This window comes from Anabas testudineus, chromosome 5, assembly GCF_900324465.2.
Source record: "Anabas testudineus chromosome 5, fAnaTes1.2, whole genome shotgun sequence".
Lineage (NCBI taxonomy): Eukaryota > Metazoa > Chordata > Actinopteri > Anabantiformes > Anabantidae > Anabas > Anabas testudineus.
Genome location: NC_046614.1, coordinates 15,472,134 through 15,497,892, shown reverse-complemented (window position 1 = coordinate 15,497,892; position 25,759 = coordinate 15,472,134). Strand labels below are relative to the sequence as shown.

Genomic DNA, 25,759 nt, shown 5'->3' with positions numbered 1-25,759 from the left:
GACCGTGTATTGGCTGGTAGAGCTGACAGTGTGGGCTCCTGTGTGGGTGATTCCCGTCCTTTCATCACTAGCTGGCTTGTCTAGGCCCAGTGAACATGGTAGTCTCAGTTCTATTATTCACACCTTTACCCAGCATCGCTCTTGGTCAGAACTTCAAACTATGCTTCTCATACTACTATAACTATTATACTGTAGCAGCCCCAAAAGAGTCTGTGGACTCTGTGTTACACCCACCACTGACTCCAAGGGCTGCATTACTGTGTTGTATTATTCGGCTTGAGTAGTGATGCTTCCACAGGAGAAGCGGCTCTGCTCTCCCACTGGAGTCCTTAAATCTTTCATTATTGTGATGTTATTAGAGGTGTTACTGGTAGGAGTTTTATTCACAAACTAATTATTAAATACGTATTGGTGAAGACAAAACAAAAAAACAAACCAGTAGTTAAGTCTTTAGCTGAGTACAATAAGACAGATGATGCCCGGTCTGTCCTCTGACCCAGTCCAGCTGTCCAGAGACAAAGGGTCCCTGTTGGATCCTGCTGAGGCAGCTGGGATGGATGTGGCAGGATTGGCATGTGTGAAAAGAGCTCTAATCAATTCCCAGCCCTATGAGGGCAAAGAGTCTAAATGTCCAAATGTCCCCGCACACTCTGGTAATATTAAAGAGCAGAGCGAGGCATGCTGCTGCCATCAGCACAGCTTTTACCAAAGGCAGAAAAGGCGTTGGCACAAGGAGATCTGGAGGAATTTTTTAGTTGTGTCAGTGCTGGATTTCTTCCAGGCAGATTTTGCTGCTTAATCTTCACTTTAAATCCGCCCTCATCTAGCGTTCCTGGTGCAGCAAAGCCTTTGGGTTATGGCAGGGCAGATGACCAGCTGTGACCCACAGAATGAACTAGATGAGCCATAAAGTCCGTGCATGTATGAACACACATGTGTATGTGAGTGTGCATGTGCATAGATGAGGGATTGTGTGTATCTTTGTATATTGTGTACACAGAATGGTGAATGCTTACGTTCTCAATGTGTGTATAGTGTGAATTTAGTTTTAATTGTAAAGATACTGCAGCATTTATTCAGCATCTTTTCTTTCATTTATTTTTAAGTCTAACTTCTTCATGGCAACACTATAGTGCAGTTTTATTTGCATATAAAATAACACACCAGTTTTCCTGTTGGGCTGTGTCTCTGATGACAAAACCAAACCTAAGTGTTTATAGAAATTTTAAAAAAATAATCCAACCTAAAGTTATGAGATTCTTCTCTACCACTGTGGCAGACAATGACTAATCCAACTGAATCTTGAGCTCTCTATAGTGCACTTTGTGTGTACATATGACTGCAGCTAATCCTCCAGGGATACAGAAACATTTATTATGTGGGTCATAATGGATTCCATGTTTTCACTGGTTGAGTCACAATAATAAAGATTACAGATCTTGATAGACTGTCTTCAATCTGTCCTGTGTCTACTGTACATCTACAGTATGCGACATCGGCTGGATGATTAGCTTTAGCACTTGTTTTATAATAAGCGCTAGTGCCTTCCTGCTCCAGTTTGACAGGTCAGCCCCACTGTCATTATTTATCAGTTCAACACAAATGATCATACCAGTCACTCTGGGATTATGCATATCTACATGGGCCTGTAGTGACTCAAAGGTTAGGCATCATAGCACAACCTTGTTTTCCTGATGGTGTTGTTATGAATAATCAGTTTAGGTAGTTTCTGCTCCCCTTTGGTTTCAGAATAACAACATAGCTCAGTTTAATGATAAAGATGAAACACTGCAACACTAGCATTGTTTTGAAAAGGTGCGATGCTGACTTTGTAATCCAAAAGACGCCCATTTAAAAGTGCCCCTTTCTTTTCACATTGAGTACTTAGCAGTAATGATCTACTGTATCTTTATAGAAGGTATTTTTAAAATCTTATTTTTTTTATCCTAATCTTATGCACAATGCCGTGTATGGTCACGTGTGTGCTGTGATGAATTAATACAGACAGTGGATTATGTGAATTAGGTTCAAATGCTTTGCCTTCACATCAATCTAAATATATCTAAATATAAAGCCAAATCCCAAATGCAGGATCTTGTTAGAACTCAAACCTGATTTTTTTTTCTGGGGCACAGTAGATCAATAGTGGTGAAAGGGATCTGGCCACTCCCTTTGACTGTACCATTTTTGTAGATTTGTATCTCTCATTCCTTTTTTAATTTGTCTTTGTCTATAATAAATGTATATCTCAAAGAATCAAGCCTTGTATTGTCCTGTAATGGAAATGTTGCCGTCTCCATTTAACACTGCTGAAGGCGACTTCCTGAGGTTTGTGAGTGTCCCTCAGCATGCTAAATCTTCCTACGTGTTGCTTTTAAAATTCCATCTTTCGTGTTGTTTTTTTCACACAGACATCATTAAAAAGAGAGAAAACCGGACACTGCTGAGCCGAGCAACACCAGCAATAACACAGTAACCCTGGACACTCATCTCTCTCAAGCGGTTTCTCCTCATTGATGTAATGGATGTGTCCCTGAAGGGGCTTTTTGTGCATGTTTCCTCAGGGCCGGCTGCTGTTGTGCTCTTAACAGCAGCATGAAGACAGCATCCAGAGGCTATGGATCACAGCAGCCTTGGAGCAGCCTTTCAGGCCTAATGTTCTGTGAGCGCTGGTAGTATTGATTCACTGTGTCACGTATGATTAGAAACACAGATTAATAGACAGTAAGTCTGCAGTGTTTGGCTTCATGTTTGGGTTGTATGAAGGAGATGTCACAGCTTGACCTTCAATATATAGCATTTAGTTTTACTTTGAGTACGTCTCTGAGGATAAGTCTATCTCTTTTCTTTTTAGAGGCTTCAATTTGTCATTTTCTGGTTTTCTCAATTTAATATCTAACTGAATCATAAAGAAGATTTACTTTGAATTCATGCTTGGCATCTGTGTCAAAGGCTGTTAATGGTACCTACCAGTTCAGATGCAGAGTGTAGTGGGAGTGCCTTGTCAATATTCTGTACGCTGGGATTTTGGATAAGCTCCATGTGTCTGTACCTGATAATACCACAGGGACCCGTGAGCGCTGGGGTCAAGGATGAGCAGCCTTTTCTTGTGAAATATTCGCAAGGGAGATGAAAATTTGGTTAGCATCACTTAGCTTTGTACATTTATTTGCCATTGGCACCGCTGTGAAATTCCATTTAGATAGTGTTTCAATTCCTTCTCACATTATGTCATGCCAATTGAAATGAATGAAAGGAAGTAATAGAAATTTGAACACTAAGGTTTTCTGTTACACCAAACTAAACGGATAATTACCGTGTGCTACAGAAAATGGCTATATTCTTCAAGGCTTGACGTTTTAGCGTTTTACACATAAAACATCTTGGTCACTCTGCTAAACACATAAAATAAGCAATTAGTAAAGACCCAGTATCCATAGCAGAGGTTTTGGATACCCATATTTTAATTTGCATGGTAGCCCTTAGCCCACTCTTACACACAGAATGGACAGCCTGTAGTTACAGCGTGTTCTTATTCAGTCACCGCACATTTCATGTAAGTGATGTCTGTTCAGGTTTTTATCAGTTTCTGCGTTGTATCTCAGACTCATACGACCATGCAACGGTGTTATTGCGCTCAGCAGGAAAGCATTTCAGGTTGTTGTGACTCCACAGAATCATGATGATGTTCTTCTCTTTTCCGGTGCGGTGACTGATACAGGAATGAATGTGTCTGCCACATGACAGACCCAATGCCAGTGTAATTAAAGGTTGGCTGAGAGAGAGAGAGAGAGAGAGAGAGAGAGGGCAAAGATGAGCTGTCTGCACACCGATGATAGTTGCCTCCTGTTTCTGCTTGAATACCCACTCTGGGTGTTTGTCTCCTCCTTCCATCAAATCTCATACATGTCATCTGCAGCCTTTCAGCTGTGTTAACCAAGAGGGGAAATTGTGTCACATTTTTGAATAGCCTTTCTGACTTCTACCCCGACTTGGGTGTGTTTCTGCAGTCACACACACTCGCATCATATTCTCATTATTACAAGTGGGTGTTTTCCCTTGTGATACCATCAGAGTTGTGTTTTTCCCTTGTTGTACAGAAAGAGGTCTTAATCTCTACAAGATTTATAAGAACACGTCGAATCCAAGCGAAATGACAATGCATGTTTTGTCAACAGTAATAAATAGTAGTACTAGTAGTAGTAATCTGTTCTATAAAAGTGGAAAGAAATAATACAGTAACCAAAAAGTGTACATTTATTATTTTTGGTTGTCCCATGCACTGACACTGGTTGCATATTATATTTTAGCATGTTACATCAGGAAAAGTTAAAAAAAACAAACTAATGTTGAATTTGATTAAGCTGTTTCATTTTCAGAGTCCTGTTATTGTTCATGCTGGCTCACAGTCATGACTTCCTGGGACACAGTACCATTCTTGTACCAATATCATTGTTAATAATAACACATGGTTTAGTTCATTTTTAATAGCAATTGTATTGACACTGCAGGAGATAATTTAATTGAAAGATGAAGATGTGATGTGTCTGCTGCCTGGTCTCACTCAGTACAGCTCTGTCTCATTATAACATTTGACTTATCACGTATGGGGTTCTACCAGGATATATTGCTGGATGACGCAGTGGCAAATGTTTTTGAAATACTGTGATCTAAACACAAATTACAGTAAGATTCCCAAAAGGAAGTGCGAAGCTGTTCATGCATCACATAATGTATCCAAAATATCATGTAATAAATAAAATACAGATGGCATTTCTCCAAAAAGAGGAAGTAGTTGTTATTGCCATCATTTATTGTACTGACGTAGTTATTTTTAAGTTGATTTTTAAGTGAGTCGACCTCTTCAACCAAGTGCTGGAATATATTGTCTGTGGATTTATCCTACTGCAGCAGCTTCATCCTCTCCTTCTCTCTCTGCCTGATTATTGCTGGTCCTATGTAAAGAAGCCAGACTGGCCATGAATCTCCCTGCTGCTCAATCTCCATATTAAGCAGTGAGGAAAAGGTCAGTTTAACATCACCTAAACTGGACAAAAGAGGGGAAGGTCAGTGATTTAGATAAATACCATACAGCCGTATTTTGAATCTGTCACATTATGTAAATGAGGAAGGAAGATCGTTGTTGAGGAAGAGTGGTCCTGCAGACAGCACAGCTCAGAAGGCATCTTAGGGTAGATGCTTATTGCTATACTCATGGTTAAGAAGGTAGAAAACATGCTTAATTTATACAGGACTTGTGCAGATATTCACAGGGTGCTGTGGAGACTTTATTTGGCATGAAATGTGACTTTTAAAGTATGAAAAGGGTGTATAAAATTAGCAGATTTGTTTTCAGTTTGATATGTATATTAGCTAAAATTATTGACTTCAATATTGAAATAAAGGAGCGATGTGGAATGAATGGATAGATTTTATTTAGGAAAAGAAATATGTATGAAAGAAATAAAAAAACAAGAAAAAAAAGAATAAAATGTTAGTGAGGCCATTTATCATTATTATTTCAGTTTGTCTGTTGTTATTGCTTTGAAATTCTCATCACAACTGCACTCATTTGTCGGAGAAATTCAGATTTGCAGTGTGTCTGAAAGCTCAGGAGCGTGTGCTGAATTGACATTATGTCAGAATGAATCATCTGATGTAACAGGCCTTGGCTGTAATTACACACACACACACACACACACACACACACACACACACACACACACACACACACACACACACACACACACACACACACACACACACACTATTATTACGAGTGTAACATATTTGAACAACCTGGCTCAGTGAATATAAATTAGAAGCTTTTATGCCAGTATAAACATTTGTTTGTGCTTGTTGTTATTTTTTTTTTATTCTGCAGATCCACCAGTGCATCATAGACAGAAGACAGTGGTGACAGACATGTGCTACCCAACAGAGATATCCAGCCTGATGGACTTTGGCACTCCAGACTGCTCGCTAGGCAAAGGTACAGTGTTGGTTGAAAATACAAGCTGTTGCCTTGGTGACAGAAGTAAGCTTGCATGGTGATTCATCCTGGCAGGTAAAAGACATGGGGCTGTCTGCTTGACTGGGAGGTTAACACTCGAGCAAAGGCCTGTGCTTGCTAAGAGTGCGAGATCAATCAGATAACAGATCTGGATACCTGGCCATCGGGGCCTTACCTTTCACTGAAGGCTTTGATTTATTGGGGCTAAATAACGTGTTTTGTCACTCAATACAGAGCTCGCAGGAACTGGTATAAGACTGTGAGCCTTCATTGACTTCTTGTCAGACAAAATTGTTTTGTCTTTGTAAATAGCTTTAATCTGAATGGAGCTTTATGGAAGTTCGTTGCACTAGAGCTGTGTCGTAATGTGCAATTATTGCTTTGTAGCGAGGCCACTCATTTTCTCCAATCATTGTCATCAGTCGAAGAAATAAAATGTTTTACAGAGAGGCCTGTGTGGCTCTGGGTAATAGCGTCTTTCAGTCTCTCGTGTGTGGAAATCAAAATGGCCAGCCTGTAATAATACAGTACATATCACAAAAGGTATGGATGATAAACCCTTTTGGTCGCATGTGTATTCTTGCTTAATCTATAAGCTTTGTGTCCATTTCTTTATCCATTATAACGACTGCTATTATTCCCTGTTGTCCTCCCACTGATACTGGACGGGAAAGTCTGTGCACAGCTTTATTTCCAATTCTTTCAGTCAATCTGTCCTGTTGAAGCTGTCAGGGAATATTCAGTAGCTATTAGAAGAGCCTCATGTCATCTCCATCAACAATGGGCAGTAACAGTGGTGACCTCAGTCACTCATTCTCCTTCTTCTCCCAATGCCCATCACTGCTTTCAGTCTCCCTCCTCCCCTTTTTTCACCTCTTCTCTCTCAAGGCTAACTTATATTTTAATGCTGCTCCATCCCGGCTCTCTATCAACACTCCCCAGCATTGATAATGCAGACTGACAGGTCATCCGTGTGCGGCTGAGAGAGCGGAGGGCAATCCAGCGGAGGAGAGTGGAGAGGGTAGAAAAAAGAAGGCTTTAATGTGAGCAAAGCAAATGAATGACATAGTGATACAGGGAGTTAAGCTGAAGAATAAGGACACTGAGGAGTGGAAAATTTTAGACTGAGGAACTGTCAAGATAAAAGCAATGCTGTGAATAAGATTCAGTGTAGCTGAGAGGCAGGCTACAGCATGACCTTGGTATTATTAAGAGTTACATTTGGTCAAAAATATACTTTTACTGTTATACTATGGCTCCCCAGACAAGTAAAAAACAGGTCGATTCAGACAGATTCAGATTTTAATAAAAGTGGACATAGTTAGCATAAGTAAAAGTTCCAATGATTTGGCTCTATGTCAGTAAAAATTAAAGCAATGGGCAGCGCAGGAATGCACATGCTTACAAAACACCTTCTAATGAGATACACTAATTGTATTCGTTATAGAAGAGATCTTGTTCACGATGTTTCAGCTCAGCTCCGATCACTCGGGGAGAATGAGTCTGGCACTAATCCTTGAGGTGTCAGTGTGTGATTGACAGATCCATTGCCTCATGTCACAAGGATCTAGTTAGAGCACATCAGATGGAGGTACAAATGGCATACTTGTTCTGAACTGCTGTAACATCTTTCAATTCAAAACGTTCAACTTAAGTTTCTCTTGAACCCAAATGTGCATACTCCCTATGTTTATTCGTGTGCCGTAGTGTGCTGGTTATGTTACTTAAGTGCTTGTAAACCAAAAAAGCAGTTGTACGTTTACATCCAGCTGAGCCTGCAGGTTGTATTGATTCCGTTACAGCCCTGTCTGTTCTGCTCAAACCACCTGCGCGTACATTACCTGCCTTAGGGTTTCTGGCCTAAAGATCCCTGAGAGGCAAGCTGGACTAGTCTTAACCATGTTTACTCTGTAACTGTGTCCACACACATCAAAGTTCCCATCTAATATGACACGTGCTGTGTTTAGCACCAGCTAGAAGAACGGTCCACGGAAAACTCCCTGGTGGATGAAGATAGCACGGGAGAGCTCAGATTAATAATCCTATTTGAGCGTTTCTGCTAAGGCAGCATGCAACTTCATATCGCTTCTATTTTTGGAGAAGTTTATATTGAAGTTTACCCTCAAATGATTTTCATTCAGAATTTACATTCCTACCTCCTTTGGCCACAATATTCAGCAAGTGAGAAATGTAAACTGGTGTAGGCTACAGAGGGCACCGAGCACCCAGAGGGGGTGCGTGGTGCTGTAACAGAGGCTTGTATTGTTCTCCGTTCAGTCAGTGGGTGTAATTGCAAACGCAGTCCTCTGCTAGCTCTCAGCCATGAGGTGGAGTGAGAGCTCCACTAACTCACCTGGTTCATTACCTGAGGCCGGAGGTGCAGGTTGTACTCCCCTCCCCCTCCTCCTCGTTTCTACACTGTAGAGAAAGAAACACACAAAAGCTGGGAGTGGGCGTGGGGCGAAAGTTGTCCTAGCTGCCCCTAGGCGTGTCACCAAACAGGTACATTCAAAGTGGGAGAGGAAAAGAAAAACTTTCACAGGAAAGAAAGAAAGAAAGAAAACGAGCAGGAAATGTAGATGAGCCGCTCTCAGGGGACGGCCTCCTGGTAACCGGCCTGGGTGGAAACCTCAGCGAGCAGGGCTGGGAGCGGCTGTTTGTGGCAGAGCATTGTGTGTGTTAGTTTGAATGGTGCGTGGACTGAGCTGAACGTATATGAGGGTTTTTCTTTTCACCTGCTATGAGAGCTCACACCACCGTTGACAGTGGAGCCGAGTGGAGCCTGTGCCGAGGAGGACATGAGGTCCGCGAAGGAGGAGGGGAAGGCCGGTGAGTGACAGAGAGAAAGAGAGAGAGAGAGAGAGAGGGTAGAAAAGATGTTTGTTGTTTGGTTAGTGTCACAACAAAACCACTTCATTAGGGAAACTCCTCATGGAATGATACATATATTATAGCACAGAGGTGGAAAGTACAGCACACTGACTGTACAAACTTAAGTTACTTGTATTTTGAATTTTATATTACTTTACTTTTTGCTTTTTAAAACGTCACCAAATAGCAAAAAAAAAACGTCTTCAGACGTCGTATTTTCTTAAACAGACACTTAACTGAAAGACATTTAATTTATTATCACTGTGAATACTGCCTAAAAATGTATTGATTGTGAAAATAGTTGCTGATTAGGTTGTTAGTGTGTCAATACATCAGTAATAAGTCTTTCTCTCTTTGCAGATAATCTCTTTGGCACACCTTTTTACTCTAAGTGTAGATTTATTTAAATCTAGTCTGTATCTCAATATTATTACTGTTTGATTTGAGCAGCGTTGGGCGGTGAAAGGAGCACAGAGTAAATATACTCTGTACCTGCAAGTGTTAATATACAAGTATTATTCCCAAAATGTACTTATGGTACCAAAAGTACTCTCAAAATAACACTGAGTATATTAAACATGTGAACATCAGCTTAATGCTGTAGCTGATATAAATGGAGCTACATGTAATTTTACTTAGTGTATAAACTGCTATGAGTAAAAGTTAAGTAAAAGTACATTATTTCTCTCTGTGTGTAGTGGAGTAACGTATAAAGTAAGTAGTCAGGCCTTAAAATTGAAATGCCAAGTAGAGTGTAAGTACCTCACAATAGTCTTCAAGTACTTTTAGTTTTGACCACTCTACTCAACATAAGAACTAACTGACCTAGATATGACATGTTCATATGGATAACATGGTAGTTAATCTTCTATTTTAAGTATTTTACATAAATGGTGTGGTTTAGGAGCTCAGCAGACACACTACTGCTTACATAATCTGAAAAAATAATAATACTAAGAGTTAATAATGTCTATAATGTGAATGGTTGAATGTAAAGCAAGATATTTTCAGTAATTGAATTAACAGGACTGTTGGTTGACGATAAGACGAGAAGCTATAGCTGTGAGATTATTATTATCTTTATTCTTTGTGTCGATATCATGAACAGATCATTTAATGTTTGTTAGTGTGAGTTTTTGTCTGCACATGAAAATGCTCGTGTTTTGTGGCGGTTTATGACTGAATAGCGATTAATTTGATCCCACTGTGTTTTGCGTGACTTGTACTGCAAGCTAATGTACTCTGGACCCTGAGGTCACCACTCAGAATTGCAGAAGATAATGAGTTTGACCATTTGCACTGCAACAGACAGATGGTGGCATCACCATCAGCGTCACACTCCACACAGTCCATGACTAAGACCACTAGAGACAACATGCGGCACATCGTCACGTAGAGCATCAGATTTTAGTTTTTATTTATTTATTTTTGTTTTATCTTTTCCTTCACTCTCTGTATTTTCTAAGCCTTATTATTAATTTCATCATCTCTACAAACATTGAATAATAATGAGCACCGAGCACTTTTATTGCCACATTTTACATGATTTAAGCTCCTCTGTATAGTTTCATACTGTCAAGCCTCGGTAGCAGCTCCAGCTGCAGAACAGGTGCCACATGCAGCTTGTGGGATTACTCTGACATGCTCCAGGACATGAGTGAGGTTGTGTATCAAATCCTTTAGATTACCTTTCTTCCATAGATTCTGTTGTTTCTGACATATCTGTCATACCCTCAAAAGACTTAAAGCAGGCCTTGTGGCATTTTGTTCCTCTGTGGCTTACACAGGTTGGCTGACATCATGGACGCCGCCCCTTTGCTGATCTCTCTAGTCTGTCAGTGTTATGTGTGTTATCTCCTTACCAGCAGCCATAAAGCTCACAAATTAAATGTTAAATCTCTACCAAAGTGTTCCTCATCTAACTGCCCTCCCCCTATATCCAGTCTTTATGCCAAGTTAGGCCAATTTCAGGGGCATATTTATATTAACCAGGCGGATATGACGCCTTTATTGTTGTGAATAAGTGAATAAGACATCTCAAACATTTTCAGGCAACATTGAAACTGAGCCAACATTTGAGTGAAAACTGCTTGAGCACATCGATTGGCCGCTCAGATATCTAACCTGTTAGAAGTGAAGGAAATGAGAGGGTGGAACTTTAGCGGGACAAGGGTCAACTTGATTGATTGAAGTGAAAGCTGCGACAGCCCCTGATCATAAACACTAAAGTTGTTAGTCGACATAAATCAAAGGACCCTGTGTTTCCTTGTCAGACATGTCAGCCGAGTTAATTTGCTTAATCACTTTATGCAAACTAAACCCATGCACAGTGAATGGTGTCGAGTGATACTGGGGGCATGTTCTCTATAATGCAGCACTTGACCACGGTATTAGAATAAATAAATCTAAATGACCAAGTTCTCAGTGCTCTTCCAGTGCCACATACTTGGTGGCGCGCCTAATCTGCACATAATAAATGTGTGAATCAATTACAGCTATCTGCACTTGGCATCCTTGTACTGACCTCAGTTGTAATGTAAACCCAAAGGCAATAAATTAACAGAAGCTGTTCCCAATAGATACCGTATACTCACACAGATTTACTGCACACAGATACACATGCACATATACAGTATACACATGCATCAATGGGATATACATACAATACATGGAAAGAATATGGTCTGGATTTATTCTCCACTGCTTCAGTGACCCAGATATGCAAGCGTCACACATATTAGCATGTTTTGAGGTACAGTACATATATAAAGTGATGAAATAGGATCAACATTATGCATTTACCGTATTCTACATAATTGTATAGATGTACTCAACCAGAGGGTTGTGTTTTACCTGCAGACCATGATGACTTACCAGTAAGTGGTGAATACTGTGGTCAGTTAGGGTTGACAGCCTGTAACATGCATTACTTACACTTATATGTATCATAGAGAGGCCGTGAGTGACACTGAGTGGGGACTTGACCTGACCTTTACATGCTGTGCTCCCTCAGGATGCATAAAGTACAGTGGTTAGAGTGTGAGCATGTTGAGGCAACAGGAAGTAAATGTTTGCTCCTGGTTTTCTCTGATATCATGGTATGTGACATAGAGGCTCATCACTGCTTTTTCCATTATTTTTAGCTTAAGCATGTCAAATCGGTCTCTATACAGCCCACACAGGTCTACACAGCCTCTGTTCCATTACCCCTTAAGTTCATCGTAGAACTCTGGTACAATAACAAACAATAACTCTGCTAAATATAGTCCTTCTGATGATTTAAAACAGACTAATTGCTGCAGTCTACCTCTGCCACCCACCCACCCGGCCTCCCTGTGATCAGGGACTCAGCAGGGAGCCTCTGACAAAATGAATGTGTTTATTTGTGGAGCCTGTCAGTGTGAGTCTAATTTTCTCTCTCTTCTCCTCCTTTCTATCTTTCTTCGTCCTGTCATATTTGGACTTGGTGATCATTTGGTGGAATTCTTCAGTGAATCCTCAAAGATTATTTGGGTTGTCCTCTGCTTGAGTTGTAAACACAGCGCTCAAACAGTTGTTTTTTTAATTTGAGCTATCGTGTCTTTTGTTTGTTTGCTTTTTCGTAGTTATTATCTATGAATAAGTATGGTTATAACTATAAGACTTGACCTGATAGGGGAGACAGGCAGATTGATATTATATGAAACATATTATCTCCTGTGCAGCGTAATTCTCTAGAGAGAAACACGATGTCACGTAAGGAAACTCTCCACAGCAACACAGATTATTAATAAGATGAATTTTGTCACAGTCGTCAATACATTGCTCGCAGGCTTTATTTAAGTCCATCCATGCTCTATTTTTCCTGCTTGTCAAGGCTACTGTGTTACCTGCATGATGGGTTTAATCAAGTGCTGAAGCAGACTGCTGTCTTCTCCCAAGGCAATCTCAACTGATCTTTATACTGTAATTAGTGGAGGCCAGAGCTCAGCAGACATATGCTCCTCTCCTAATACAGTGCAGAAACAGACAGCCGTGAGCGCACACGCACAAACATGCAAATGCACACACAAACAAATACGAATCAAGCAACAATAGAAGGCACTGCACTGCACGGACTAATATGATGATGAATATGTGCTCATAACTAATTACATAATGTTACATATAAGGTGCCAGAGTTCACTTTCTGGTGATTATTTTCCAAACTGCTGCTTAGATGAGACTTCACAGTGAAATGATATGGTCTCTGCATCCTCCACACAGTTTCACAAGCTAGTAGCTGAGGAATTAGAAAACTTAGAAAAAATAGGTTTTAAGGAATTAGAAAAAACTTTAACCTTGATAAGATTAATCACAACATTCATTTTTAGACTAATCTCGCAAAGACGTGACAGTCCTGCAGATGTAACATTTACAGAGGTGTCTGCAAAATGCCATTTAGATCATCTATGCAGAGAGAGGGAATGTATTTGGTTGGTGGAGCTCTTTGTCGCTTGTTTGTTGCTTCATTTACTTTGTGAAGTTTATTTGGATGCTGTAGCTTATAAAGAGCGCTGTGGCAGATGTATTGTTTTTATCCAGCCACCATCTTTCATACTGATTTAATTCAGTGCAAGTATCTAGTTATAACTTTAGAATTCATCATTTGTGCTGCAGTTTTAGAGAAAAGTAGTTTAGTAGTAGTAGATCGAGGAGGATGTGACATTGTGTAAAGCCAACATGAGCAGTCTAAGTCGTCACTTAGCTCATAAGTAGTTACAAAGACAAGGCACTAGCTCACTTCTCCTCAGGGAGGCTGACAGTTTGAGTCAACGCAGTCACCTGCATTGCAGGGACACAATTACGTAATGTTCCACAGGAAGCCTTTGAGCAGGATACTACTCTGAGAAACTAGTCTTTGTTGGTTAATTCTAGGTAAAGTTTATCAATAAGAGGAGCTTATGAAAGAATAACTTAATAGGAGGCTTTGATGAGGCAATTTAGACTTCCCTGGTTCCTTGCTTATATCAGTAAATTACAGAGAAGCTTTTATTATATTACTGTTTTCTGCCTCCACTGCATTCCCATTGAACATCGTCATACTGCTTATAATGTTGTTTAAAGAACGAAACCTTTGATGTACAGTAGGTGCCCTTATATTTACTGATTCAATTATTCCCTGCATTGTAATGTGCATGAAAAACGCAGCATTAACAGACAATTCTTTGATGTCCTGCTGTTTTATCTGGACCTCTCTTGGACGCTACCGCTAAAAATCTCTCAGCACCTTTCTCTAGAAAGCCATTACAGTTTTTTTATCTTTTAGCTCCAATTCCCCAGAACACCTGCCTCACACGCACACGACCTCATCCACTTTATAGATAGCATATTATAGCTGTGCACAATATCACATGAGTCAACAATAAAGTGTGAAGTCTGCAGGACCAATCAAAAGCCCTTCAGGCTTTATTTCCAGATTGTGGTGGCAGCTGATAATTAAAGATTAATTAAAATGATGTACTGATGGTGTATTCAGTACTAAATCCTTATCCCCTATATATGTTTTTTAGTTTATATGACATTAATCACTTGTAATATGATTTAATAAAAGTTTGTGGCGATCATACAGGATCAAAACATTGAAATTTTTATTGTGTTGCCTTCAACACACAACAGGACATTAAATGCAGTAATCAGAGTTTTAACATTGTCTTGTTGAAGTGTTTGCTGCTTGGAAGCTAAACCTGAACATCTTCCCCTGTCCCACCTTGACCTGTTGTTTGCTAGATCAGTACTGCTGCAAGAAAAATGACCCAACTATTTGTAGCTAAAGAAAAAACTATTTCCAAAAGGCCATATTTTCAAAATTTGTTCAAAGCTGTTTAGCAAGAATTTCAAGGCGCGTTAAACAGGTGAAGATGTGTTCAATCTATTGATAGCAGGACAGAAGTTGTTCCTTTTTTATGTGTTTGCCTCTTCCAGTGTCTGTAAGACTATATTAATATGATTCTGTTCACAGAACATATCTATTAAGAATATTATTTGAAAAGGACAGCTCTGCTTGTCCGTATTAAAGTGGTAAAATAGTGTATAACCTTGTTTTCCATCTATCAGTTCAGTACCTGAGAGATTAGAAGACAAATAGACAGCATCATTGCCTCTGGCTTTGTGTTGAACAGAAATGGCTGAGCCGAACCACTGTACGAACTTAAATTACACAGATTTGAATTGTCAGGGAGACTGAGGTGGAAAAGTGACAGCCATGCACATCGAAACTCCTCAGGGCAGAACAGTTGGCTGCTGTCACTGTGGACAGATTTGATACACTTCTGATTTGTCCCATATTGTTTTCATGGCTGTGCTTTCAAATAGACTGATCCATTAAACCAGTGGTTGTTTTAATGTTTAAGATTGTCTTTAAGCTAAATGGTTGATTCACTTAAACAGAGCTACTGTACTATATCTAGCTCAAGTTTGAAATTGTTGTCTTTGAGATTTCTGCTGTTGGTTTTTCAGTGGTTGGTTGGATAAAACAAGATATTTGAACTTTTCTAAATTTCCTGACATTTCAAAGACTAAATCATTAATTACTTTAGACAATAAAGCAGCAGATACATATATTGAGCCTTAATTATAACATACGTTAAAGTTACATCTCTAAAACTACAACATCTTTTGAGCACCACTAACAAAAATCTATTCATCCATATTTTAGTGGGTGGGAAATCTTCGATGTGAACATCTGTTTTAATGGGGACTGATGCTTTCATAAGGCACAGTACTGAATTAATACAAGGACTAAAATTGTGAGGCAGCCCTGTTCCTGCCTGGTTCCAGTCATTTACTGTTACTCTGCCAAGTGAAGCTTATGAGGAGTTTGTCAGTTCACTTGCTGTAAAATTGCCTGATTGTTTAATGACGGGAGCCAGCGAAGACTGAGTCCAATTTGGACACACTGAAAATAGTTAGTCTGCAACTGGTTCTTAAATGAAACTCCTCATCCAAACACTATATTCTGCCACAGCTCACATTAAGCATCTTTGATCGTTCATGTATATAAATTGGGCCATTTTAATCCTGCATATGGTTCATAGGAGACTAGTTCAGGTCTTTGACCACCAGTACCCACATTTCCAGCCCTCACTTCACCTTTTCAAGCATAGAGTGGTGCCTCTGCTTTCTCTCAAGCCTAATCAGGAGCCAGCAGCAACTGCTCTCTCACCTCAAGTGTGTGTATGTGTGTGTGTGTGTGTGCACTAGCCTGTGACAGCTCTGCTATGCCAGGGAAAGAGACTGGGAGTGATGGCCTGGTCCTGACTGGCTTTGACAGACACTCCAATGGGAAGCTTGAATGAGAAGTTAATTGAATGGGCCACTGCTTAGTAGGAAGGCGTGTGGACTTCTCTTCTTCTCAAATAGCCTGGCTAAGCTCACTGCACAACCACTCAGGGCTTAGAGCTGAGAGAGGTGAAAACAGCGTTTATATGACTGTAGTCAATTTGCATTACTTTTAAGATTGCATATAATAGGGGATGTGGAGGTAAATTATCTATGATTGCTCACATCTATCAGTGCAGCTGTAAGTTAAGGTAGCATACAGTGAAGCAGCTTTTCCAACGGGGTCTCTTCACACATTTATTACATAAAAACTAGATGATCTGGATTAGAACAATAGACTTATCTTTGACTTCTGTATGTAAGTTTAGTATGTTAGTGGGTTGATGCTGGAAAATAATGCAAAATTGGACTTGGGAGAATGATGTTATTACTTTCTGTGTTACATTTCTCACTAAATCCACCATAAAAATCCCTGAAGACATAATTCTTGCATTGTTTTTAATTGACTTTATTGACTTTCACTGGACTACATATAACACATGAAGCTCTGTGTGATGGTTCCTCATAAATATTCAAAGATTAAGCAAAGAAAGGGGTTAAAATTGGTTGATTTGAGAATTATGGAATTACTATAACCGTGCTCGCTAAATTGACAGCTACCAACAAGAACAGATCAACCTTCACATCAAAGCGAGTGCAGCTGATAATTTAAGCAGCCTGTTTGGAGTTGAAGATTAAGACGAGCACAACAAAGCACCTCAAAAATGCACATTTCTGTCCAGAGGCATGAAAAGCTGCAGCTGGGCTCCCTGCGACAAATATAGGAGAGCCTGTAGGTAAACAGATGAATAAGCGGATTTAGGCTGCAAGAAGGCCATGAAAGATTGCACTCTCAGGGAAACAAACTCTTTTTGTCACATGCAGCACAGACTGCCCGGTGTGTTTCCATAGTCCTGAGTCGACAGAGACCGATTGTCTGTCCCTTCCTCTCTTATCGGAGCTGCCGCAGCCCCACTACGTCTGGCTGCAGGCCTGAGGACACCGTTTCTCTTTTTCTCTCCAAGTTACACACGCATGCACACAAACACAGACTTCCATGCATGCTTACTTGCTTCTCAATTTTACATAGTTTTACCACGGGACACATGGAGCATTATGGGGATCTTCATACAATATGAGACATTTTCAATTAAGGAATTTTTACTTTTCAATGATGCTAGCAGAATTGGTCTACAGATGGAAATGTTTGATGATTGGCAGCTACACAATTTTAGTGCAGACTGAAATGTCTCAGCATCTACTGGATGGACTATTAGAAGGATTTTGAAATTCACAATCCTCAGAGGATGAATCAGAGTTTCAGTTTGGTCATTTATGACTAGCTTCCTCCTCTTACCATGACATGACATATCAACCTCAACTCAAGCCCTATTAGTCCTATGATAACAGGGTGGTAGTGCAGTTGTGCCCTCAGTGGTTCGACTCTCAGTTCTTTCTGGCCATGTATGAATATGTCCTTAAGACAATAACAACTCGTAGTAGTGCTCTAATGTATTGTATATGGAATCAATAATGTACCTCATTATTATTATTATTATTGTTATTATTATTATTTAAACAAACTGAAAAGTAATGAATAATAATGATCATAAAACCTTTTCATTTCTAGTGTAATTGGAAGTATTTAGAACCTATTTTAAGGCTAAAATTTGATATAAAATACGTTAAAAAAACATATTTTAAAAGACTAGCACATTACCTGGACTATTTATCACATTTACTTCACCACAACTGCAAAAGCTCAGCAACACATTTTGAAACTCACTTTTTATCCAAAAGTATTACTTATTATTTATTTATTTAGTCTGTATAATGCTAGAATACAGTGAACAATGCCCCCCACAAAATCCCAGGTCTCAAGTTGTCATCCTCAGATACTGTTTTTTTGAGAAACAAGCTGTTAATGACACTAGTTGTTGATTGATCAACTGTATGATCTTTTCCTAATTGGTCTCGTTCTATGTATAATATTAAGGTATCATAAAGTTTTTTGGTGACAAATGTACCTATTAACATTGCGGATTTTACAGTAGAGTTGAATGTCGTGGTTGCTTGTGTCATTTGTCTCTGTGCTTACGGAGAATGTGCATTCCTCTGTAACAGACCTTCTGTGTGTAGTATAAATCATTTTGACATATTGTTCCTCTGTTGCTACTATGGATTTCCCTTACTGAACTCTTCTAATCTTTTTCATCTTTTCTGTCCTCTGGCTCAGCGAACGCATACATTAGTTCCTGCCTGTTAGCTCACTCATCAGTTCATTGTGTCCTCTCCATAGTTTCCTGCTCCTGTTTGCTTGCCTGTTTTCCCCGAGGTTTGGGAGGCATTTCACAGCAAATGAAAAACACAGCACTGAGGAGCACGGCCGAGGAACACGGCGTGTGTTGCTGATATTTTATTAAGACCTATCAGACGGCTGCTGCCCACTACTTTTGCCAGTTCCTGTCTTGAGTCTGTCACTTTGAGCATTTATATGAATTTCTAAAATACCTGCAGCCACGGCTGAGTGGGAGCTGTGAGTCTGAACGAGGTTTAATGTGTTTGAGGCTATACATTCCAGCTGTTTAATATTTCTTTTCCCATTTCCTGCTGGTGAACACCTCCGTTTTGATTGATTTCATATTCCTCAGCAGTGAAATTGCTCTGCTGCTTCTATACTCAAAATTTCTGAACACTGTCTTTCTCCCTCAGTGTTGTTGCAAGAGGAGGTAGCCCAGCTTCAAGAGGAGGTACACCTGTTGAGGCAAATGAAGGACATGTTGAGTAAGGACCTGGAGGAGACTCAGGGAGGCTGCTCTGCCAATCTGCTCTCAGCCACCGAGCTCCGTGTGCAGCTGAGTGACAAGGAGCAGGAGCTGGACCGTGCCAAGGAGGCCTTACAAGGTCAGGAGCCAACACAGATTCTTGTTGTGTCACCTATATAATCCACCAGAGCCCCTTCTTTTCCAACAGCCCCTGCAAAAATACAGCAAATCAAGCTGTCCAGTCTTTTAGTTGAAAGAGTTACTGTTTGCAAGAAGGGGTCTAGTGAGACAGGACACTAAGTCCAAAGTGTTTTTTGAGTTTCTGCTCTGAATATCTATCTATCTACTAGTAATTGGACCTTTCAGACAAGGTTTATTTCTACTACAATCCTCAGTAAATATTCACTGAACTAAGTGATTTCCATTTGATTTAGGTGACTTAAAAGGACTAAATACATTTAGTCATCTTTTTTCTTCACCTCCCTGGCTTCCTCCAAGTAACTAGGTATCTCAAATATTTCATAATGAACTCTATACACTCATATAGATACATATCTATCACTGTCATGATGCCTAACAGATTTTTTAATTATTGTTGCGTTATTCTTTTTAGTCTGAATTCTTTAAATGAGAGATGGGTGTGTCGCTGATGAGCAGCCAAGTCGACTCTAGGTTCACCTCATTATAATTAATCAGTCATGTCATAGAAGCTCTACTTAGAAACATCAATGTGGTATTGAAATCCGCTGGAATGCAGTGCTCATTATGTAGGATTGGATTTGTTTTTAACTATAACTCAACCCAGAAGTTCCCATGTAGGGTAGAGGAGTCTTGGATTAATTGCTTGCAACGCAAACATAGTGGAAACCTGAAAATATGAATGTGGATTTAGTTTAATGTGTGGTATTCTCCCTCTGTCGTCACAGGTGGCAAACTGTAAGCTTCTAAGCTGTGTTGTGCAATTGCTGCAAAACAGGTCTGGATGTTGATCGTAAAATATGAAGCGGCTGAACGTTGACAGGAGGAATGTTTCCTGAGTGACACATGTGTGCAGTTATGAAAAGTACAGGTTCCAGTCTTGCCTCTCTGTTGAGCACACACTCTCAGGGGAACGCTGTTATTACTTGTGCCATCACAGATCCTCACCGGTTGCATCACTTTTGAGTTGCCTCTGTGAGAAGTTTGAAAAAATCAGGTCCAATTGGTCGTCTCGGGAAAGAGCCAACCGAGTCCCCACATGCCAGACGAAGCTGATTCATGTAATGAATGAATAAGTGCCACTGTGACACTTACCTGTTGAGATGATTACATCATATTCTCTGGGCCATTTCTGTGTAGCAAAAAAAAAAAAAAAACCCAAAAACAAACAAACAAAAAAAACCCACCAGCACTCATTAACAGAAGACACAGTGCCACCTAGTGGCTCCCTGCTGCAGTTGCAAAGCTTTGTTCCTGGTTTAGTGGCAGACAAACTGATCTGCTGCATTTATTTTAGTTCTGTTTGACAGCTAAAATGCCCCCACCCCTCCCCCAACGTACATATATGTGGTTCTCAGTGTGGTGTTTGTTCTTGTTGCAGCTATGAAAGCCGACCGTAAGCGTCTAAAAGTGGAAAAGGCAGATTTGGTGAGTCAGATGCAGCAGTTGTACACAACACTGGAGAGCAGAGAAGATCAGCTGCGGGAATTCATACGCAATTATGACCAGCACAGAAAGGTAACAAGATATACCATCGCAGTGTCCGTCCACAGAGATCACTGCCTTTTTCTCAACTGTAAAATGTTGCCCAGTGTGGTAACACTTAAACTTACTTATATATATACTGCACACTGTTTATGAACGCTAAACAGGAGGTACTTCCTGTTACGTGGAAAAGTGCTCCACTAGCCATTCAAAGTGAGATTTATTTGGATTAATAGTGTCTTTGTGCCTGGATCCTTTCTTCAGGAGAGCGAGGATGCAGTGAAAGCCCTGGCAAAGGAGAAGGACATGCTGGAGAGGGAGAAGTGGGACCTGAGGAGGCAGACCAAAGAAGCCACGGAGCAGGCCAACATGCTGCGTTCTCAGCTAGATATGAAGGAGAACAGGATCAAAGAACTGGAGGCCGAGCTCACTATGGTGAGTCACCCTGCACATGGACACAGTCATAATTACCTCAACCACAAATGTGTCACCCAAGAATCATTATCCGTTGTTGTATGTGTGGCAAAAATGCAAACAAGGTGTGGGCTTGCAATTCTGTTGGTGGGTTCATATCAGTTCAAACACACGCAGTAAGCAGCTCTGCTACACATCCTCATCCGTTCCCTCTCTTAAAGCTTTAATTCTTTCTCCGGGCAGAGGGAGAAGACAGTTGTGCCTTTTTTGTTGCTGTGTCGGTCCCTCAAAGGTACAGTTGTCAGTCTATGTGTCATTAATCTCTCTCCTCCCTCGGCAAGTCACAGCCACCCACAGATCCTCACATCAAGCGGCATCACAGATCAGATTTGTTGGAACATCAGTGACTGAATGCCAACGCTGTCAAGCAACACAGACACAAAACATTGTTCTACCCTCTCTTCTCTGTTTAAAAATGTATTGTTTACAACCATTTCTTATTGCAGTAAATGAATGCATGAATTAATAAAAACTAATCCTGTGGTATGTGTAGCTTTGGCACAGAAATAGACTGTTTTAAGATACTAGAGCAAAATCGTGGCTGTTGACTACCTTCAAAAGGTGAAGCTGCTGCTATTAATTATTTTCTTGCTGACAACAAATCCCATGAAAAGACCCAGTCAAGCAGTGTGTTAGTCTCTCAATACTTTCCAAAGTCATGCAACTCTGAGATGCAGAGGAATAAGATGCAGACAATATTTGTCCAAGAGATCATTTCGCTGTTGGTTTTGTTTTTCCGCGTGGTTTCTAGATTATATTAAAAAAACTACAGAATACTGAATACAGAATATTTCCGGCCTCATGGTGCTTATGTGGGATTATGTGATAAAAGTAAAGGAAAGTTTATTTCTGCACACAGCTCATTCAAATTGATTTACATAATGAATGTGAGGACTTCAATAAGACACACGGTTCAAGAGATACAGAAAAGAAACATTGAAGAGATAAAGAAACATTTAAGATTAGAATTAAACCATGTTAATTTGCATATTTTATGTATAATTCTGTGATTTCTGATTTGGAGCCAATACTATTCGTAGAGCTGTTTTTCCAGTGGTGTAAAAATAAGTCTTGCAGCCCTATAGATACCCACCACACTAATCATTTGATAATGTATTAGTATGTTATAATAAACAATGTTAAGCCACTAAAGAAAGTCAAATATTTTGCTCTCTGTTCATGTGTTTTTCCAGGCGAAACAGTCTCTGGCCACATTAACAAAAGACGTACCGAAGCGTCACTCGTTGGCCATGCCTACAGAGCCCGTGGTCAACGGAAGTCAGGAATGGGTGATGCATGCCGACCTGCCACTCACAGCCGCCATCCGTCAGAGCCAACAGACCCTTTACCACGGACACACCACAGACAGACAAGGTAACTTTAGGGTTTAATTTTTTCTTGATCTACTCTGCCCCTCAGGATCCACTCTGCTTGGTGTTGCTTTTACTAACTCCACATGCTAACAGGTGGTTTTCTGGAGGTTTCTCATATTAACTGTGGGAATTTGTGTGTGGGTATGTGTGTATTTGTGGCACGTCCAGCTGTGGTCAGGATCAGCCCCTGCCATTCTCGGCAGCCCTCTGTCATCTCCGACGCCTCGGCGGCTGATGGGGACCGCTCGTCCACACCCAGTGACATCAACTCACCTCGACACCGGACCCACTCCCTCTGCAATGTAAGAGCTGCCTGGCCCCCTCGACCAAGTAATCACACCTCCACACTTTTTGCCTTCTTCTGTTGGTGTCTGTCACTCTGTCCTGTTAGCCTGCTGGGTGTCAGCCTGCGTGCTTAGTGATGGTGTTATTTTACACTGCACACTTGCTTTCTTGCCGTATTTGTTAAATCCGTACAAAACTAATGTGTAAAAATTACAAGGTATGGTGCTGCAGCCATTTACTGGACAGACAAGAAAGAGAAACTATTTTCTCATTCTACTTCTTGGCAAGAAAGCAAATTTCAGTCCAACAGTTGCTTTGACTCAGCTTTACGAGGGTACTAACCCAAAATTCCTGTGTCCCCTGCCTGGTCCAGTCCATGGAGGACCTGGAGGACCAGAAGCGTAAAAAGAAGAAGGAGAAGATGACTCTGGGATCCTTGTCACGGGTGTTCGCTCGGGGCAAACAGCGCAAATCACTGGACCCCGGCCTGTTTGATGGTACAACCACCCCTGATTATTACATAGAGGAGGATGCCGACTGGTGATGCTGACTGCGTGTGTGTGTGTGTGTGTGTGTGTGTGTGTGTGTGTGTGTGTGTGTGTGTGTGTGTGTGTGTGTGTGTGTGTGTGTGTGAGTGAATGTGTGCGGATATCCACCTGGCTGTAACTGTGTGCAAAGAGTGCTTTGGTTTGTCCGTTCAGGGTGGGAGTATAGGGTTGGGGTTATATTTTAAAAGAAAAGCCCTTAAAGAGACTGCTATTCTCACAAATGTACAGCATATTACCCTCAAATTGTTTGTAAATTAGATATATATTTATAGGTGTACATGTATGCATATGTATATATGTTTACATGCATATAAATATATACAGTACACGGGGTTATTATTATGTGTAGACATGTTTATGATGTATTATCTTCCAAATGTCCTAATGGTTTATGTTTTTTTTATAACTGGAGACTTGAAAGACTGCTGTTCATATGTAAATATGAGTTATTGTGAACCTAGTGTTTTTACTGTAAATGTCATTTGGCTTTTGTTACTTTACAGTTGCTTTTATCATGCTTTGCAACGTTGTAGTTTCTTCTTATTCCCAATCTTTTGTGGCCCATAACTTATTGTGAAGGAGGAAATTTTTGATTGGCTTGAAAGAAATTGATCCATTGGTCAAATTCTGCTACTTCAATGAGTTTCATATGAAAAACAGTCCATTGTTTAAGAGATTTTGCTGTTACAGGATTATTGGCTAACAGGGTTTGTTGACAATACACGACTAATTACAATGTGGAAGACTTTCATGCAGTCCTCTTCTTCCATTTGATGCTACATTCTCAGTTACTATAATTAAATGAGACCCAGCGAGGGTTTTAGAGTCAATCTTCCATCAAAAGGCTTGAATACACAAGAAAAAGAAAACATCAGAACATGAACAGCAATGCATATTCAGGCACACATCTCATCAGCTGTCAAAACCGTGTGCAAGTGCCAAAGGTTAAACATTCGTTCATTTGAAAAAGCTGCGCGTCATTCTGTCGCTGTTGGTGCGAGCCTCATAACATCATTTATGTCTGACTCATTTCTCACTGAGAGCTAACGTGCGCCAATACAAGATGAAGGAATGTGCATTAAACTCCTGCATGATCCCTCTGTGTTGCTTCGTTAAGATGTCCATTCATTAAGATTCAGATTAATATTCTCCACAATCATGTGTTGCTCCTGTGCTGCCTTTCCCCTTTACTGAGTTGTCTCTCCTTGCATTATGAATGCAATCCTTTTTTCTTTTCCTGCTGTTTTTGGTTTGTGTAGAATCCCTCCTCGTTTCTGGCAAATGTGGCTCTAATAATTCTCTGTTAAATGCTTTGTAATTTAGGAGATGTTGCTTAAAAAAATTTAATCTATTGAAGTATTTTATTTAAACGAAAAGACAAACGAGAGGTAACGTCAATAATTTATCTGCTGCAGCTGTTGCAGCCAGATGTTTTAGCATTTTCAAAATGAATTATAATGAAGTCTTATTTTAAAAATAAAACTAGTAACTGAATACATCCTATGTGGCAGTTTTCTGTTCCATGAGTAATCTTGTTCTTGTGTCCCAGTCTAACGTGTCTCTCCCTCTCCTCCTGCCATTTCTAATGGCAACTCTCTCCTGCCAGTGAGTAACTCCTCATCTGTGATTACCAGCTGTCTGTTTCTGCACTCAGGGGATTATTCATATCACTCAGGTCCATTTGGAAAAATCCAAGTTTGTCTGTTTTTTGTTTTTTTTTTTAGTAGAAACTCTTTTGTAAGACGGTGGAGATCATGCATGCAGCATTTTGTCAGCATGTGGGGACGAATCAGGTAAACACAATCGAGTTCATCCTGGACTAGTTGGTTCAGTATGAATCAGTGTTTTCCTGTAGTTAAGACAGGTGGTTAATGGCAGGAGCATGATGTTTTATGAATAATCCCTTTGTCTCTAATACATTACCCTAATGGTCTTAAGTCTCATCACAATCATCAGATACTTACTGAAATGTTTTAACACATTAACTAAACATTGGTATTGTACTGACCAGAAGAACTATATACGTCACAAAGTACTTTTAAGAGTTATACTTTTACACCACTTCAGATTTCGATGTGCCCAGTTGTGTAGTTTGGTTCGTTTTTATAATGAACTTTAGTGGTGATTCCCTTACACAGTACAGTTCATTCACATGGCACAAACTACTGTCGTGAATTATTGTGGCTCCATCTTGTGGCCATGTAGCGCAATTTTTACTTGACACAAATTTATCATTTAATCCAGAAAGACACATTTAAATTCAAATTCCAAAAAAAAAAAAAAAAAAAACATTTGGATCTTTTAGTGTCATATCCAAGCTGAACTGAGGTGCATTTATTGTGAAAATACCCACTGAGCTGATGTTAAAATTGTCTCCAGATGAGTCGTTTTTTTATTTCCGTATTCCTC

At 40.1% G+C, this 25,759-nt stretch overlaps 1 protein-coding gene across 1 annotated transcript in view; it reads left to right on the top strand.

Moving 5' to 3' along the window:
* LOC113153890 (kazrin-like) overlaps positions 1 to 23,374 on the top strand; it is a 65,793-nt gene extending 42,419 nt beyond the window's left edge. Inside the window, exons 3-9 of the mRNA XM_026347776.1 lie at positions 5,885 to 5,992; positions 18,935 to 19,126; positions 20,567 to 20,703; positions 20,935 to 21,105; positions 22,338 to 22,518; positions 22,686 to 22,819; positions 23,176 to 23,374. Of these exons, the coding sequence (XP_026203561.1) occupies positions 5,885 to 5,992; positions 18,935 to 19,126; positions 20,567 to 20,703; positions 20,935 to 21,105; positions 22,338 to 22,518; positions 22,686 to 22,819; positions 23,176 to 23,346 (1,094 nt within the window). The 3' untranslated portion in view covers positions 23,347 to 23,374. The remainder of the gene's footprint in view (positions 1 to 5,884; positions 5,993 to 18,934; positions 19,127 to 20,566; positions 20,704 to 20,934; positions 21,106 to 22,337; positions 22,519 to 22,685; positions 22,820 to 23,175) is intronic.
* The last annotated feature ends 2,385 nt before the right edge of the window (positions 23,375 to 25,759 follow it).